Source organism: Punica granatum, chromosome 3 (genome assembly GCF_007655135.1).
Source record: "Punica granatum isolate Tunisia-2019 chromosome 3, ASM765513v2, whole genome shotgun sequence".
NCBI classification, from domain to species: Eukaryota; Viridiplantae; Streptophyta; class Magnoliopsida; order Myrtales; family Lythraceae; genus Punica; species Punica granatum.
Genome location: NC_045129.1, coordinates 1,325,876 through 1,342,887, shown reverse-complemented (window position 1 = coordinate 1,342,887; position 17,012 = coordinate 1,325,876). Strand labels below are relative to the sequence as shown.

General features: G+C 39.3%; 4 protein-coding genes across 9 annotated transcripts; 2 read left to right on the top strand and 2 right to left on the bottom strand.

The window, feature by feature from the left end:
• Nucleotides 1-378: 378 nt before the first annotated feature.
• LOC116200234 lies at nt 379-3,287 on the bottom strand. 5 transcript variants are annotated; one of them, XM_031531039.1, is made up of 6 exons: nt 3,110-3,261; nt 2,366-2,502; nt 1,448-1,532; nt 1,093-1,206; nt 805-906; nt 379-674 (listed from the first exon to the last, which is right to left on the bottom strand). In XM_031531039.1, exons 2-6 carry the CDS (start codon nt 2,476-2,478, stop codon nt 630-632), a joined length of 459 nt encoding a protein of 152 aa, XP_031386899.1. In that variant the 5' UTR covers nt 2,479-2,502; nt 3,110-3,261; the 3' UTR covers nt 379-629. The 5 variants fall into 5 exon arrangements, with proteins under 5 accessions (XP_031386899.1, XP_031386901.1, XP_031386900.1 ...); XM_031531041.1 differs by having other exon boundaries at nt 1,448-1,526; XM_031531040.1 differs by having other exon boundaries at nt 2,366-2,499; nt 3,110-3,255.
• Nucleotides 3,288-3,795: 508 nt separating this feature from the next.
• On the bottom strand, nt 3,796-5,816 carry LOC116200233 (RING-H2 finger protein ATL56-like). Its single transcript, XM_031531038.1, has one exon. The coding sequence runs from the start codon at nt 5,729-5,731 to the stop codon at nt 5,153-5,155; it is 579 nt and encodes a 192-aa protein (XP_031386898.1). The 5' UTR covers nt 5,732-5,816; the 3' UTR covers nt 3,796-5,152.
• Nucleotides 5,817-8,827: 3,011 nt separating this feature from the next.
• On the top strand, nt 8,828-9,527 carry LOC116199389 (EG45-like domain containing protein). Its single transcript, XM_031529724.1, has 2 exons — nt 8,828-8,939; nt 9,163-9,527. The coding sequence occupies exons 1-2, from the start codon at nt 8,828-8,830 to the stop codon at nt 9,525-9,527; spliced, it is 477 nt and encodes a 158-aa protein (XP_031385584.1).
• Nucleotides 9,528-11,309: 1,782 nt separating this feature from the next.
• On the top strand, nt 11,310-15,451 carry LOC116199124 (glutamate receptor 2.7-like). Of its 2 annotated transcripts, none has more exons than XM_031529419.1 (7): nt 11,310-11,651; nt 11,739-12,058; nt 12,310-12,990; nt 13,099-13,458; nt 13,570-13,885; nt 14,334-14,747; nt 14,857-15,102. In XM_031529419.1, the coding sequence occupies exons 1-7, from the start codon at nt 11,366-11,368 to the stop codon at nt 14,949-14,951; spliced, it is 2,472 nt and encodes an 823-aa protein (XP_031385279.1). In that variant the 5' UTR covers nt 11,310-11,365; the 3' UTR covers nt 14,952-15,102. The 2 variants fall into 2 exon arrangements, with proteins under 2 accessions (XP_031385279.1, XP_031385278.1); XM_031529418.1 differs by having other exon boundaries at nt 11,311-11,651; nt 14,334-14,743; nt 14,857-15,451.
• Nucleotides 15,452-17,012: the final 1,561 nt, after the last annotated feature.

The following is a 17,012-nucleotide window of genomic DNA, read 5'->3' as shown; positions in this document are numbered from 1 at the left end:
TAATGCCTAACGGGAGGGATGATGTTGAGATGAGCAAGATACTTGGAAAACATGTAAGATATTCATCAAAAAAAGAAAAAAAGAAAAAAGTAAATTTACGGAGAGCCGTAGGCCTGTATGGTCCAAGATGGACAAGTGACCTATCTTGTGCACTGGGCAATGCAAATTGTAACCTACATGCTCCTTTCGGTGTCGTGTTGCTAAATCCTCGAATACTGTCTCCATCTGTCTGAGAGTCAAAAGTGAGGCCATTTCATGATTTGGATCACTCAATACATTTTATGCGGGTCTATTGTCTCATACAACTTAGTCTTCCATGTGCCGTAAATCAGAGTGTGTAGGACTGCTCATTTCTTTCGGTTCCAACTCCTTCGTGCGGGGAAAAAAACAAATCCGACCAGGAGAAGTTAACAAGACTTACTGTAAATATGTAATATTAACAATATATTTGAGAGAAAGAGGAGCTACTTGAGTTACAAGACTAGTACATGGCATCAGGAATGAACAAAAAAATGTCCAATATATTGCTGAGGAGATGGAAAACTGTGTATGATACTTGCTGATGTTGTATCCTTCGAAACTCTGAGGCAGCAACGTAGAAGAAAAAGAGCCAAGCTACCATAGACCATCTACCGAAAGAAGAATCCAACTACAGCATCCCAGTAACCAACCAACTGAAAGAGAACAAATAATTAACCGAATTCATCAGCGCGAATTGTCTCTTGACCCAAAATCGAACTTCCCAGCAATCACATAATATGTAAAATTGTAAACGAGTAAATCCAACTATTATAATGGAATTACCTGGCCTAGCATACTCTTTCCGGTTTGACCTTCGATCACCAATCCTGCCGTTAGACCGATCATAGCCCATGCCCCGTTTATCGCTTCGATTTGGCGCTTTCTCTAGAGGCACAGACAGCAGTACATTCTAATTACTGAGAGGAACCCTGAATCAAGGAAGCTTGATGACAGAGTCACCGAGAGCACTAAACCAAGTGTAATTTTTATACTTTACCTATTCATTTTCTTTTCCAATTAACCTATAACCTACTTCTTGATTGTTCAATAGTCCGTGCTTGGATTACTCACATTAAAATTTTCTTTTGCCTGAATTTGTTGCATTTGTTTTGCAGCTAACCGCTTGGCCTCCAAAGGGTCAACCATGATTACTTCCTTGATAGAATCTCCTTTTCCCGAAGACACCTATATGGAAATACAAACACTAAAAATCATCAAGAAGGACACACAAAAGGTAGCAAGGCTCATCACATAAGATTCAGAAAGCTTGACAGAGCAAGTTATTCTCTATCCTGTATATATGGAACACATACTACAACCAACAATAGAACATCATTTAATATAAGTCAGGGACTAAGATAAAACCCAACTGTAACGAAACAACTATATTAGCATGGTGCAAGTGGAGCAGTGGAGTGATGCGTACATTAGGATTGGCCAAAACTCGGAAAGCTTGGCCCTTGGTCCTGTCGATGACCTGAATGGGATCTTGTAGCTTTCTCAACCTGAATCTGGTAAATTAAAATGATAAATATACACACACGAAGATTTGATTTTTGTCTGAGACTGGTCTAACTACAGATGAAGCATTCACTGAGAGTTACCGATCAATGTCGTCCCCGACTTATGCAAGTTACATCAATCGGATCCTTTAGAAAAATATTACATCAATTTGGTCCCTGATCGTATCAATTTCGTCATTGGTCATATCAATTTAGTAATTAGGCTCATCAATTTCGTTATTGATCACATCACTTTAGTCCCTCCGCTTGATTACATCAATTCGTCCTTCCTTGGTCACATTATTTTGGTTAATGTCAACATCAATTCTTTGTATAAAAAAAGTCCCTTTGGTTTTCTCCATCCTTTCTACTATTCTTGTCTCTGAGCTGACTTTGGAGCATTTGTTCTCATTGCTCGAACCTCCGATTCTCGTATTCTTCGTGGCTATAGAAAGCTTATACATAGCACTACTACTTTGGATCAAGTTTCGAACGAAAAAGCAAAGAAACAAATTAGAAAAATGCGGTTGAAATTCTATTTTCACTCATAAGACAAAAATTTCGGAGAGCAATATCTTTCAAACAGTGCAACAAAATTACGAGCTGCCAAGTGTTGTAGCTTCTTAAGATATCAGGAATCCGTCTATATAAATTTTTAGGCTAATATTGACTCTATAAGAGTTTGCCATTAAGTATTTAGCTATTAAGTGCTGTAACATTTTTTCAGGGACCCGATTGATGCAACTTGCATACGTCAGGGATGAAATTGATTGCTTACTCCATTCACTGGAAAATAGAAGGGCTCTCTATCTGTATTAAGCATCCTGTTGCGTTAAACTAACCGAGCCAAATTAGGCGGTGTATTAAGATTGAGCTGCCACAAGATATCCACATTTTGCTGTGAAGTAGGAGCTCCAGCGGAAAACTTCAAGATACAATAATGCTCAAATGCCATGCTCTCATAGACAGCTGTAAACTTCTACAGGCAGATAGAACCAAAATGATGGGAAAGAGCTGTGACAATATAAAGCTAAACATATTCTGCTAGATTACTCGGACCTCCTAATCAGCAGCTGCTGATCAGAACTCAAGAGACAAGTAGAATTAAACTCATCCCTGACCGTAATTATTCATTCTCTTCAAATAACCAAAAGTTAATACTAACAGTTATCCCATCAGATTATCGGATGCACATTGCAGAGCTGAATCAGTATCACCATAAGGAACTTCTTTGCCCCCTAGGTGCTCCATTCCTGAAATTCAGCTCTACTGATCCAACATCTACTTAAAGAGGATATGGCAATGCATGGTCGAAGAATTGAGAACAAAAATGATTCCTTTTGCTGGTAAACCGATACCAGGCGATGTGCTAACAGAACCCAATTGACAAAATTTCACAAATTTCGAGTATCAACCCTTATCTTGAGGCCCTGAGCTGGGTCCGAGGAAACCCAGATGACAGCAAAACCCAAAGACGAAATTTTGCAGAGTCTCCCAGCAAATCAATAGAAATCTTAAGAAGGGCAAATGAATAAGGAAGGTAGGGATGGAGGGGAGAGAGAGACAGAGAAAGAGAAAGAACATACAGAGGGGTCGCAGAGCGAAGTGGAATCACTTGAGGTGAAGGGGAAGAAGGGAAGAAGCTCCCATGGCTACTGGGTAATAGAGATGTGGTCACCATCTCCGGCAGCAGAGCCGTACTCGTCTCTTTGCCGATTCTGCGCCACTGTTTCGGATTTTTATTTTTTCTTTTGATTAAATCTAATTGTTTGTTTTTTTGCTCTTTCTCGTAATTTTGTTTCGAAAGGGCAAAAAAATTGAAATGGATAAAAAATTACAACGTCATCATTGGTCCACGTGGACCAACCAAATCCGCCTTAAGGAATTTCGCAGCATCTAGTTTGTGGTTTTTCTTTTTTGTGCGCACATTGAAATCTCAGAAGCGCAATTAGCTCTCTATTAATTCAGTAGTTCAAGTGAAATCGATTCATTAAAAAATAAAACTCTTATGGTGTACATTTTCTCTACTCATAAAAAATCGAACTTGAAATCCTATACACGTTAAATCACTTAAACCAACACATGTTATGTTTATTCTAACTATGTATACTCATGTCTATTGAATAAATTATATAGAAAGAATGTGATTGTTTGCCCTTTATGGCCAAGGTAAGCCAGCATTCGAGTAGGCATTAGGTCCAATTGGGTTGGCATTACGCGAATTCAAAGCAAAGTTCAAAAGATAAAGATGCAAAATCAAATCTTAAGATCATAAAGAAGCCGAATCACATACTTTCAGTATGAAACCTAACACGAGTAAATGCACAAACATGCCCGAGCGAGTGCAACAAATACCACAACTGCAATGTTTTCTTCGACACCCAAGCTTTCCTCTGGATATCAGAATTACATTCCAACCCGACTGTGGATCATCATGGGACACAGGTGGCTGTTAGAAAGCCGTTTCCTGAAGAAACAAATAGAGGAATACTCATGCCAAAGCCTCGTTAACTCAACAGACTCCAAATCTGTCAGAAAACGGCCCTAACTCTTCTTCATGATCACGACTTCCATTATCTAGCCAGCAAGAGACCATGACTTCCATTGCCTTGCAGAGACTACTCCTCAAAAACTCTGTGCAAGTTGTCAACGTACGAATAACACCCCAGCTGAGATGCTAGCAGTAGCATGACCAACAACTAGAGTTGGAAATGGCTAGTTGAAGATGAATCCGACAGGACGAAGACGAATCCCCTTGCTTCAGCAGCTGAGTTGTATGTTGTTCCACCCTCTAGCTCAAACTCCAGCCATTTCTCAGGCTCTTCAGATCATCTATGGTCCCAAGCAGTTACCAATGGAGAAACGTCAGAATCTTTGGTACGGGCCCGTTTGTTTAGTAAGGCCAAATCCGATGTTCAGGGTTGACAAACGGTTCTAGCAAACTTAGCCACCGGTTGGTAGTTTTAAGGTGTGATTGATAAGCATTAGGTGTAACTACACAAAGGGCATCTAAAATCCAATCCAACCACAAACCCACCCTTCCCACGCTTCTTCCCCCCAACCACATAACTTCTCTTACAAACACAACTACACGATACCGGGAATTTAATATCGAAATCAGAACCAGATATCGCAGACCCCATGATCACTATTCACTTGCAATTGCTCACTAACAAGGAAAATTTACCCACCTGCCCATCAAAATATTTCAACTTGACAACCATTTTCCTTCATAAATGGCATCATTACAGCAAGTTGTTGATCAAACCATCATCAGTTGTTGGCTCAAGAGATCAAATGACTTAACTAAGCATGCCCAGTCGCATACATAGTCACCTCTGATGCGGTGAAACCGAAAACAGAAAATTGAAGAATTCAAATTGCGAAGTTCCAATTCGGCTGATTAGGAGAAGAAACATCGGAAAATTGGAAAACAGAAACACCCTTTCATAGCAGAACATTTTTTTACAAGAAAGAGATTATCGGAGGACTAAACTAAAGTGATTCAGTCGAAAGGGAACCCTAAAAGAGGAAAAAGAAGGGGAGTAAAAATGGAAGCTTGAAGAACTTACAACTCTCTAATGAAAAGCCAGAGACTTCCCTTTTATCTGTTGCTCACACTAAAACGATCAAAGTTGAAGCTTACTGCCCCGATTGTCCGTACACGACCTGGAGCAATCCGGCTTGGCATGGACCCGGGTCCGGCAGACGGGGCAGGCGGCCACCTTGACCAGCCACGCGTCCACGCAGCTCCGGTGGAATACGTGGCCGCACGCGGCGAGCTCCCTGCACCACTGGCCCCGCCTGAAATCTTCCAAGCAGACAGCGCAGATCGGGTTCTGGTCTCCCCACGACGGGGTGTCGTTCCGCGGGTGCTTGAATCTGGGGAGATTCCTGAGGTCTCGGGGGGAGATGGCCGGGTTGGGAGCTGCGGGAAGGGGGAGCTGGTGGTGGGTGGCGCGGCGGCGGTGGAGGAGCCCCCCTGCGAGGCAGAGGTGGAGGAGGATGAGAGCGGCGAAGCCTAGGAAGAGGAAGAAGAGGGTGGTTATGATGGCCATGATGAGGGGCTTGAGGAGGAGGGAGAGGAGGTTCTGGTTCTGTTTCGGCGGCGGGGGCTGGGGAGCCGTGGCCCCGCCGCCGCCGCGGTGGTGGTCGGAGGCGGTGGCGGTGGAGGTAGCGTCATCGTGCTCTTGGAGATAAGGCGGCATCGGGAAACGGAAGAGGAAACGGGGAAGGAGAGAGAGAGAAGTGGAGAAGGCCGTGGCCGCTAGCCAGACAATAATAATATTACTTTGTTTGTTTACGAATTATACTCCACTTTACTTTTAAATTTTTACCTTAATTTAATAACCCAATAAATTACATTTTTTTAATAATAAATTATCTTTATATTTTAATATTATAATTAATTTTTTAATATTTATTATTTTTATAATTAAATAATACAATCATTTTTTTATCTTTTTCTTTAATTTTTCATAATAATATTTTTCACATACTCTATTTTCTGATCAATTCAACAATATAATCATTATTTTTTTTATTTTTTTTTAATTTAATAATAAATTCTCACAAATATTTTTCTCAATTATTATTATAATTTCATTTAAATATATACATTAATATTTAGAGCGAAACTCAACTTTATTACTAAACGTAAATTAAATTATTGACTTGTGAGCTCTGACTTACATAGTGTTATTGGAAATTGATGGGTAGATTTTTTCTTTTTTTGGGTTTATATATATATATATATATATATATATATATATATTGGGGAAATAGGGGAAAGGATTATTTTCGTTATCATAATAATACAGTATTAGACGGTCCATGAAACACAAAATATTAAGGAGCAAGCTGCCGAATTGTGTTCTTGTAGTAAGTTCAGAAATTATGTAATATAATATGCTGGGAGAATACGTAGAGAAATTAAAGAGAGATATTTATTTGGATGGAACTGGAAGCCTTTTCTTACAATCTGTGGGCTAAGTGTGTTGGACCGGACCACAGTCTTGTCTTGTCGGTCGGCTCGTTTTCTTCAGTTGGACGTCATATACATAGAAGTGTATACATAGTAACAAAATTGAAAATCAATTGCAGAAAATTGTGCAATAGTTAAAATTAATAGCCATCGACTTTGGGCAATATAGTTATAGTAGACTATGCAGAGATCGGGCAACGTGATGCCTTCTTCCAATGCTACTGGAAATATTCTCATAATGGATATGCATGTTACGTTTCTTGAAGTGATTAACGTGTGGTTCGTTAATAGCTTATGTACATATACATGATTTTTGCAGAAGAACATTGCATTATCAGTCCGGAAAGAAATAAAAGAAAAAATTTTTTGGCACCGTTGATTATGTCTCTTATGATATAAATGGACTCATCCTGCATGAAGGAAGACACGGTTCTAGTGCATTACAAGTGATCGAGGTACATATCGATCCCCTTAATTTAAAGAACACCTTATTTCAACCATCTTTCACCTAAATATTCTAGGTTAGTCCCATCAGAACAAGTCCAAATAAGTTATTTTATGTTATGATAAATTCGCGTACACCACCTACTATTTTATAAAATGCCTTGCACACTTTCTTCTTTAAAAATATGACAATGGCGCCCAACTATTCTTGCTAAGGTGGGGGCTTATGTGGCACCATATCAACATATTTATTGATGTGTCTTTCTACTTATTTTTTTATTTTAAAAAATATGAAAAGTGAAACAAAAAAAAAAACAAAGAAGAAGAAGAGAAATACGTAGTCATATGAGGTAGGGGGCCGACGGTGTCTCGCTGGAGGAAACCTAACCTCGAGTGAGGTCCTCGGAGGAGGAAGATCGAGGCGATGGTGGTGGTGGCTTGTCGAAGGCCACCTATCCCCACTGCGAGTCATCAGCAGCTAACCTCCAATAAGGTGGTGGTTGGCCTCTGATGAGCCAACCACAAGGCAGATCAACCTTCCTCCTCTCTTCGACTTTCATTGATGAGAGAGAGGAGAGAGACAAATTGGGGACATGGGGGGCTGGTTAGAGGCCACCATCGCACCAGGCGAGGTTACATAGTTAGCGACTGCACATATGACAACGGATGGAGTGAATCACTGTGAGCCCTTCCCCTCAACAAGCGATGTGTTTCTCTGGATTCTTTTTCCATTTTTTCGCTTTTCATATTTTTTTTCCAAATAAAAACATATAAAAAGGCATGGTAGCAAAATATGTTGACATATTGTCACATAAGTTGCCACCTCAGTAAAAATAAGGTGTTAGCGTCATACTTTTAAAGGAGAGTTGTACGTGACATTTTACTAAATATACACGAAAATTATCCTTTATGTTATGCCTCCTAAATAAGATAATTAGCAATCTATACCTATCAATGTTTTTGTTTCAATCATTTTTCCTTTTGCTTTTTAATGCTTTTTTTTATATCAATATTTTTCTTTTTTCTTGTTTCATTTTCATCGAATGCATTTGATTATTTTTTTTATTTCATCCTTTTGTCAAATTTTTATTGGAAAATTTTAATTTTGATCCTTAGTCTTTTGTTGTTATTTCTTTCGTCATAATTCTTTTTTTCAATTCAAAATTTCCTAACATTAAATATTCTTTTTTTATTAGTTTTTTTTATTAAACTACCAAATGAACTTTTTTTAAAAAATAATATTTTAAAAATCACGTTGGGGGCATGACCAACAGTCTCAGATGAGAGTCCCGAGAACAAAGAAATGAGAAAATTTAGAAAAAAATAGAGGTGATAGTAGCCACTAGTTAAACTTGTGAGGTTGGCCGTTGCATACTAAGAAGGTCATGGTAACCCTTGATACAACGAATGATGTAGTAAGGTACAATGGTGGCTGTGGCTACGAAGAGAGACGTACTGAATGATCTATAGGTGTTTGCCTATGAAAACCTCACCTAGGGGTGATGGACTTGACGGTGGCAAACGACGTTGTCCTTAAGTCGTCTCTCTTCCTCTCAAGGTTCCTTCTTCTTTTTAACAGTTAGCACCACCCAAGTTGAGGCTATATATTCCTCATTTTGAGTAGGTTTGCATGTTTCATGTTATTATTTTAATTGTTATTAATTTATTTTTATAATTTTTAAAATTAAATATTTCAAAATATGTCATGTCGGTATTCTTTACAAAAAATTGAGAGATAAAACTATGAGGATAGACTTTTAACTTTGAGGCAAAATTGAACAAACAAAAGAGAATTAGGACAAAACAAATAGCAACAAAATGTTGAGGACTAAAATTAAGAAGAAAGAAAGGAGATCTGGTCAGAGAGATCATCGCCATGGAGATTAACATTTTGCTGATAGTGGCCGTAGTGAGCGCAGTATTCTCGTTGTTTGTCTCAAAGGCTTCAGCTGTGTCCGGAGATGCTACGTTCTACACCCCTCATCAACGTAAAAAAACTCTACTCTTATCCAAATATATATATATATATATTACATATACACATATATATGTTATGCTTATATCTGCAATTTGTAGATTTTATATGTATATATCAATGTATCCGTGCATGAACAATGCTCGTTTGTACCTTTTTATTTTTTTAATAGATAATGGTATTTGTACTTCTATGTGGTCCTTAATTAATTAAATTTTAGCGGGAACGTGGTGCAGGCTCGGATTGTTCAGGCATCACAGGGGCAGGGGAGATGGTGGCAGCAGCGGGTGATGCCGTGTGGGCAAATGGGAGTAACTGTGGCAAGAAATTCAAGGTCACTTGCTTAGGACCGCCCAGCTTTGGTCGGGCACCCCCGTGCAGAGGCTCAGTCGAGGTCACCATCGTCGATCGATGCCCTTCCCCCTGCCAGTCCACCCTCCAGCTCTCGAAGCCGGCCTTCGACAAGATCACCAATCCTCAGATCCACCTCGAGAAGATTATCATTAATTACCAAGCGGCCTGTAAGAACCTTTCCCACCCCGAGCAATCGATTATAACTTCCATCATTAGTTCTTATTATAAACTATGTTTCCCAATCTGATCAATAATTCCCTTTTCTTTTCTTTTCTTTTTTTTACTGTTGAACTTTCAGGATGTCTGAAGGGGGAGACGTTCGTGCGCGCGGTGATTGATGAGATAGGCTGTTAGCTATTGTAAAAAATAAGAGAGTTATTAATTGATGATGTAAAGACGTTCGTGTCTGAAGGTAGTGATCGATGGTACTAATGGAAAAAATAAGAGAGTTATTATCATATCGATCCCAAATTTAATTCCTTGACCTCTCTCTCAATATTTCCTTTCTGATTTCCATTTTCGATTTATGAGTTCGTACCTTGAATTCCTTATTCGGATTGATATCTCTCGACACCGAGAAAACGCCATGAGACCGGAGGATCATCAATTTGAGAGATTGCCAAACCTAATTAGTGTCGGCTGATTGAATATATGGAAGAAAAGCAATGGGCATGTTGAAACTCTGCAGCTTTCATTCGAACAAAGAAAATGATTATGAACTCACCCCAAAAAGGAAAAGAAAAAAAAAAGAAGTTTTTTGGCTGATCTTCTTAGTTGAGGACGAACTATGGAATGGGGGGGCCTTTGAAAATTTTTAGTGCTAATCTTAATTAACTCTTTATCAATTTTAATCTTTATATTTGTTATAATATTAATTCATATTCTCACACATTCTTTTAAATTAAAAGAAGGTGGGCATGGCCCGTGTATATGTCTCGTATACAACAAAAATGACAAAAAGAAGAAGAAGGATAATAGATCATGTTTGACTCCTCTCATCCCACGGACTTCACAACTAGTCATTAGTGGATGGATTCATTGGCCAAGAGGGCGGTCCTTGACAGGGTAGTTGCTGCAATGCGGAAAGCCAGACTATAATCAACAACATGGTTTCGATCTTGGGTTCCTTAGACCACTGTCGTCCCTCCACCCTCGAGTCCGCCATGCGCCGGCTCAGTTGCTCAATTAAATCCCCCCAGATCAAACTTCGAACCGTCGAGTACGGGAAGAGTGGAGAAATTTTCACGAACCAAATGTGCCCCTAGACTAAATCAATCGTTTTAGATGACAACCGTGACATGTAGCTTTCCTTTCATTCCGAGCTACTCTCGTGGAAGTCATACGTATATATATATATATATATATATATATATATTATATGTATATTTCTATATTTAATTCATTCCCCAAAGTAAAAGTCAAGGACGGGAACTGTCGAGGACGGGAAGAGAGGAGAAATTTTCACGAACCAAATGTGCCCCTAGACTAAATCAATCGTTTTAGGTGACAACCGTGACATGTAGGTTTCCTTTCATTCCTAGCTACTCGCGTGGAAGTCATACGTATAAATATATATATATATATGTATATATATTTCTATACTTAATTCATTCCCCAAAGTAAAAGTCAATGCCTAGCCTGTCGTTCACTGCGATCAATGCAGGAAGGTTCGTGGCATGGCATCCCGTTGAGTTTTGCGACCGCCACGTTCTTAAAACCTTTTTCTTTACATCATCAATTAATTTATTGTGAAGACTAATAATTAAACTTTTTTAGTTTAATTAATTTGCTAATTGTGTATACACTTTCTTGGCCCAAAAAAAAAACCGATAGATTGTGTACAAGCTATTGCAGATACTATATATGCATTATATTATATATATACACTCTCGAATTCATGGTCAAGTCAATATGCTTAGTAACTTCCAATATTCGTTCTATTTCATTGGCATATCAATTCATATTGCGAAATAAAGAGAAGGACGCAAGCTATATATAATTATATGTATAGACACACATATTTCCTGCTGTGATAGTTTTCGCAGTATTCACATCCCATATATCTTCCTTGTTCTGATCGATCATATGACAGCAATGAGTCGGAGTTCGACCTTGGCGATTTTCTCTTGCATCGTCGTGCTAGTTTTTAATTCGGGTGGACCTGCCATGGCAGCTGAAGGAGACCTGTCAAGGAAGGAGAGGGTGAAAGTGGGTCTACTTGTGGATTCTAATGCCACTATGGGGAGAATCGCCTCGAGCTATATCAATACGGCACTGTCGGATTTCTATGAAGCCCATCCTAGTTATCGTACGAGGCTGTCTCTTCACTTTAGGAATCCTCAAAATGATGTCGTTCTCGCAGCTTCAGCAGGTATACTATAATTTAGATTTTACATTAATCAATCTTCTCTTGGTTCTTTGGGTGCCATCAAGTTAATGGATTGATCGCTTTTTGCAGCATTAGACTTGATGCAAAATGAAGAAGTGCATGCCATAATTGGGCCAGAGTGGTCCTCGCAAGCCAAGTTCGTTATCGACCTTGGAATCAAAGCTCAGGTTCCTATCATATCCTTCTCGGCCACAAGTCCTTCCCTTTCGCCTACCCAAAGCCGGTACTTCGTCCGGACAGCTTATGATGACTGCTCCCAAGTGGAAGCAATAGCTGCTCTCATCCAAGCATTTGGCTGGAGAGAGATCGTCCCCATCTACGAGGACACCGACTATGGCAACGGCCTGATTCCCTACTTGACGGATGCCTTCCAAAATATTGACACTCGAGTAAGTACTATATATCATCGCTCCGGGGCTAAATTATATTCCTTGTGATTTTCAATGGAAAGCTTTTGTCACTCTTTGGAAATTAACTATTCCGCGTCAATGTATAGATTTCGATTGATATGTATAATATATAATATATATACATATATATGCGTATCATCCAGAGGTTATCTAAGAACCGACTTATAAAATTCTTTTAACTTCTTTATCAGACTGAGCACCAGCCGAATTTGCTTCTTGATTGTGCGTAGGTTCCCTATAGGAGTGCAATCCATCCAACTGCCCAAGATATTGACATCTTGAAGGAGCTAAACAAGGTGATGACCATGTCAACTAGGGTATTCCTGGTCCACATGACCGCCACACTTGGGTCCCGGCTCTTTGTCCTTGCCAATGAGGCCGGGATGCTGAACGAGGAGAGCGTGTGGATCGTGACTGATGGGCTGTCTTCCTTGCTCGATCCAGTTGGCTCCACAGCCATGAGCTCCATGCAAGGTGTGGTGGGCGTGAGGCCGTATGTCCCCATGTCCAAAAGGTTAAAGAAGTTCATGGAGAAGCAACTGAATATTTCTCATGGAATCTCCCCCACCAGTGGTTCTGAGACAGTCAATCTCTTCACTCTTTGGGCTTATGACACTATTTGGGCATTAGCCATGGTAGCCGAGAAGCAATGGACATCATCTGATCAATTGCGGTATGTTAGGCCAAGCAAGAACAGAAAAATGGCAGCACTCAACTTCTCGGACACTGGAATCTCAGAGATGGGCCCTAAGCTTCTACAAGGAATCATAAATCTCAGCTTCTATGGTCTTTCTGGGCTTTTTGAGATGGTTCACGGGCAGCTCCAACCCTCTGGATTCGAAATCATTAATGTGCTTGGGAACGAGGAAAAGATCATTGGGTATTGGACCCCGAAGCATGGCCTCTCAAAGGTGCGCTCCATCAGTTCCATATTAAAGAATGTAAATTCCGTATTTTCGACTCATTACTTCCAAGCTAGTAGGCCCTAAAAGATTAATTTATCTCCTGCAACTTCACAGACTCTGAGCAATCGCACTGAAGAAAATCGAGAGTACTACTCAACTTCCGTAGATGATCTAGAACCGGTTCTGTGGCCCGGAAAAACCCCGAAGGAACCCAAGGGCTGGGTTATGCCTACCCTGAAGGATACAAAGATGAAGATAGCGGTCCCTGTTAAAACCGGTTTCAGTGAATTCTTCAAGATACACTGGGACCAGCGAACGGGTGTTCCTTCCTACTCTGGTTTCTCGTATGACATGTTTATAGCTGTGGTGGACGCGTTGCCTTTCTACATACCATACGAATTTGTTCCGTTTATGAATGCAAGTAGACAGTCTGCCGGAACTTATGATGAGATGCTTTACCAGATCAAACTTCAGGTAATAACTACTATTTCTGGAGCTGAGGCCAAACAAATATACATCTCTGATATATATGAAAAAGAGGCCAGGCAGGTTAAATCTTGAAAATAACGTCTCTGTGCATTACAGAAAGTCGACATTGTGGTAGGGGACATAACTGTTGTAGCGAATCGCTCCAATTACGTGGATTTCACGCTGCCTTACTCGGAATCTGGGGTGTCGATGGTTGTCGCAATCAAGGACGACGAAAGGAGGAACATGTGGATCTTCTTGAGGCCACTGAGCTGGGACCTGTGGTTAACCATTGGACTATCGTTCGTCTTAACCGGCCTCATCGTCTACTTTCTGGAAGGCCGCCACCAGAACGAAGACTTTGGTGGTTCCAGGAGTGAGCAACTCAGCACCAGCCTCTGGTTTTCCTTCTCAACACTAGTTTTTGCTCATCGTAAGATCTCCGGGCCTCTCATCTGACTTCCCCCTATATATTAATTAACTCATCATTCGCAAAGTCATGCTTGGGTACAGGACATGGAAAGGGCATAGAGAATATATTTTCGTCATATAAAGGACGCGTGAACTTTGTTTTGTTATTGATTGATTTCGTTCCATTCCATATGCATTCCCTCATACCGAATAAGTAGTTAAGTGCTGCCACTTCTCATCCACGTTCCTTTCCATGCGGCCTTCTCTGGCCTGATTAGATGCAATACAGACCTTGGGATTCGGTGTGTAGTAACCAAGAACTCTTTACGTGAAACCACTAGGTTCTGATGAGTTCGATCCTTATTGGGCTTCCTAACCGGGAACGTCCTTAGTGCCTTTAAAATGGAAGCACTAACATGGCCAAACAATTTGTGATAAAAACTTGAAATTGTTAAGTTTTATTGACCCAGGGGAAAAGGTGGTAAACAATCGGACGAGGCTAGTCCTTGCAGTGTGGATATTCCTGTTGCTGATCATAACGCAAAGCTACACAGCAAGTTTGGCCTCGCTCTTGACAGTTGAACGGCTGCAGCCACAATACGTGGATGTGCAAGAGCTTGTGCGGAAACATCACCATGTTGGATACCAAAAAGGTTCCTATGTCCGGGAACTTCTGGTTCGGGATCTCGGCTTCTATGAGTCAAGGTTGGTTCCTCTCAACTCTGCCGAGGAGTACCACGAGGCGCTGTCTAACGGGATCGGGAATGGCGGAGTTGCAGCCATCTTTGCCGAGACCCCCTACATCAAACTCTTTCTCGGGAAGTATTGCAATGAATATATGATGGTGGGACCGACATATAAGAATGATGGATTTGGTTTCGTAGGTTCTCCGCTCCTCCCTGTTATTTGTATAACTTCATCATCTTATGCAGAACAAACATATGATGCTGACTAAGTTAAGGATTTAATGTGCCAATGTACATCAACTGTTAGGCATTTCCACGGGGGTCACCCCTCGTCTCATACTTCTCGAGGGCGATCTTGAATGTGACTCAAGACAAAACCAAGATGAACGAGATCGAAAGTAAGAACCATCTGTGGCGGAGTTCATCGTGCCAGGATGAGGAATCAAACCAAGGCGGGGCCACAATCTCTTCACGCAATCTTAGCCTCGGCGTGGGCAGCTTCAGTGGACTCTTCATCATCACCGGCATTGTTGCAGTGCTCGCCGTTCTAGCCGAGTTGGTGAAGGGGTTCAGGACTAAGTTTTCTCTCCGGAAAGGTATAGACAGGAAGAATTCGAAAGTAGTTCCATTAACAAGTATTGGACAAGGCGACCCTAATACCAGTCCTGCAAATACTACTTTGTCTGCTGCATGAACTATGACACACTCTGTAACACGAATTTCCCCGATACATAAGGATGAAGAAAGAGGAGATAACGGATGATCAGCTCTTTCCTTTTACAGAAAATTAATCCGGTAGATTTGTCCAGTATTAATTGCTATCCAATGTGTAAGTGATCGGTTATAGCACGAGACATTCCGAATAGATCCATGATGATATGAATACTTGTTATTAAGTTCTATTTTCGGGCTTTCTTGATTTCTTGTGGCCAAAGTTTGAACTGCAAAAGGTCGGCCCAGTGAATCTTGTAACCTGTATTTTCTAGATTTCTTCAGCTATGATCTAGCCATTCCATAATATCGCATAACCCGCGTTTATTAGCAAATGATAAATAAATTGTCTTAATTGAGAAAGAAGGTGTAGTGTGATGCAGGGGTACACATCCTTACCCTAAAATCAAGAGATTCGAGGTTTGATTATTATCGGTATGACTACCGGTGCTTCAATTTATTTTGCTTTTCATATTCTTGTACTAGGCATGTGGCCTCCCTTGTAATGAAAATAAATTATCTTAAATAATAAAAAACTAGTTGAAGACTCTCGCATTGCACAGACAACAATTAAGAAACTTGAAAATAGAAACTTAAAATATCAAAATTTATTTGTATTATTAAATAATGTAAAATTTGATATTTATACGACTATATATAAATTATATATATATATATATGATTGAATTTTATGTAAAATTAAGAATTGAGAAAAAAAGAACAACAAACTATAGAAATTAATCTAGTATTTTTTCATTATAATATGCAGAACTTGCGTGAAAACGATTTATGATAAGAAAATTTAAAAAATTAAGTTTTAATCCTTATAAAGTAAGAATGCTTGTATAAAATATGAGATACTAAGTATATTCCTTTATCACTTTTACTAATATACATATACACAAATATATAAAGTAGAAATATATGAAATATCTTTTCTCAATATTATACAATCTAAGATAATTATTGGATCATGTATTGAATAAAAGGAGGTGAAACTCAAAATATACACTTATAAATGAAGTTGATTATTGATAGGAAAAATCAATATTAACGTTATCATTGTTATGACTACTTAAATCAAACTTAATAAAAATAAGGGTCAATCGGGGGGAGAGCGCCGACAACCCCAATCGGGGGGTAATGGCTGGGGTTGTAGCTTCACCTGTAAGGGGATGGGGGCCTCGATTCAGGCCACACTCCTCCCCCCCGATTGAGATCTCCAGCGCCCTCTATGACCTCGATTGCGTCCAAATTAACAGAAAATTTGATATCGTGCTAGAATTGTTATCAAATCGAAAATTTATGCATTTTTAGATTAAGGAAAAAAGTTTGTGTTAGAATAGTTAAAATGCGAAAAGTTTCTGTTTTTTTTGGTTATTAACCTTAAAAATAAATAAATAAAAATATTGAACTTAAAATTGATGAATGAAAGATCTCAATTGAATTATTATAAAATAAAAATTAAAAACAAATATTGAAGGATCTTTAATTACTAAAGCAAGACCATAATAAAATTGGAATAAAGGTTTCATTAATTTAAATAATCAATATCGAAAAAATTAATTTGAAATTTACATTAAAAAGTTTATTGTACAAATCAAAATTCAATCAAAAAATAAGAATTAATAAATAAAGTTATTGAGCTTGAAGTGCACGGAGAAAATATTTATATTAGATTATGAAATAAAAATAAAAAAGAAAAATATAAGTTATATAAATTAGAAAAGTCTTACAGTTATTGAAGCGAGC

Excerpts from the sequence above, each read along its gene's own strand:
- LOC116200234 (XM_031531039.1), bottom strand. The coding sequence starts at position 2,478 with ATGGCATTTGAGCATTATTGTATCTTGAAGTTTTCCGCTGGAGCTCCT. Across the intron at positions 1,533-2,365 it reads ACACCGCCTAATTTGGCTCG|ATTCAGGTTGAGAAAGCTAC; the intron begins GTTAGTTTAACG and ends TTAATTTACCAG. Across the intron at positions 1,207-1,447 it reads GAGTTTTGGCCAATCCTAAT|GTGTCTTCGGGAAAAGGAGA; the intron begins GTACGCATCACT and ends ATTTCCATATAG.
- LOC116200233 (XM_031531038.1), bottom strand. The coding sequence starts at position 5,731 with ATGCCGCCTTATCTCCAAGAGCACGATGACGCTACCTCCACCGCCACC.
- LOC116199389 (XM_031529724.1), top strand. The coding sequence starts at position 8,828 with ATGGAGATTAACATTTTGCTGATAGTGGCCGTAGTGAGCGCAGTATTC. Across the intron at positions 8,940-9,162 it reads GTTCTACACCCCTCATCAAC|GCTCGGATTGTTCAGGCATC; the intron begins GTAAAAAAACTC and ends AACGTGGTGCAG.
- LOC116199124 (XM_031529418.1), top strand. The coding sequence starts at position 11,366 with ATGACAGCAATGAGTCGGAGTTCGACCTTGGCGATTTTCTCTTGCATC. Across the intron at positions 11,652-11,738 it reads CGTTCTCGCAGCTTCAGCAG|CATTAGACTTGATGCAAAAT; the intron begins GTATACTATAAT and ends CGCTTTTTGCAG. Across the intron at positions 12,059-12,309 it reads TCCAAAATATTGACACTCGA|GTTCCCTATAGGAGTGCAAT; the intron begins GTAAGTACTATA and ends GATTGTGCGTAG.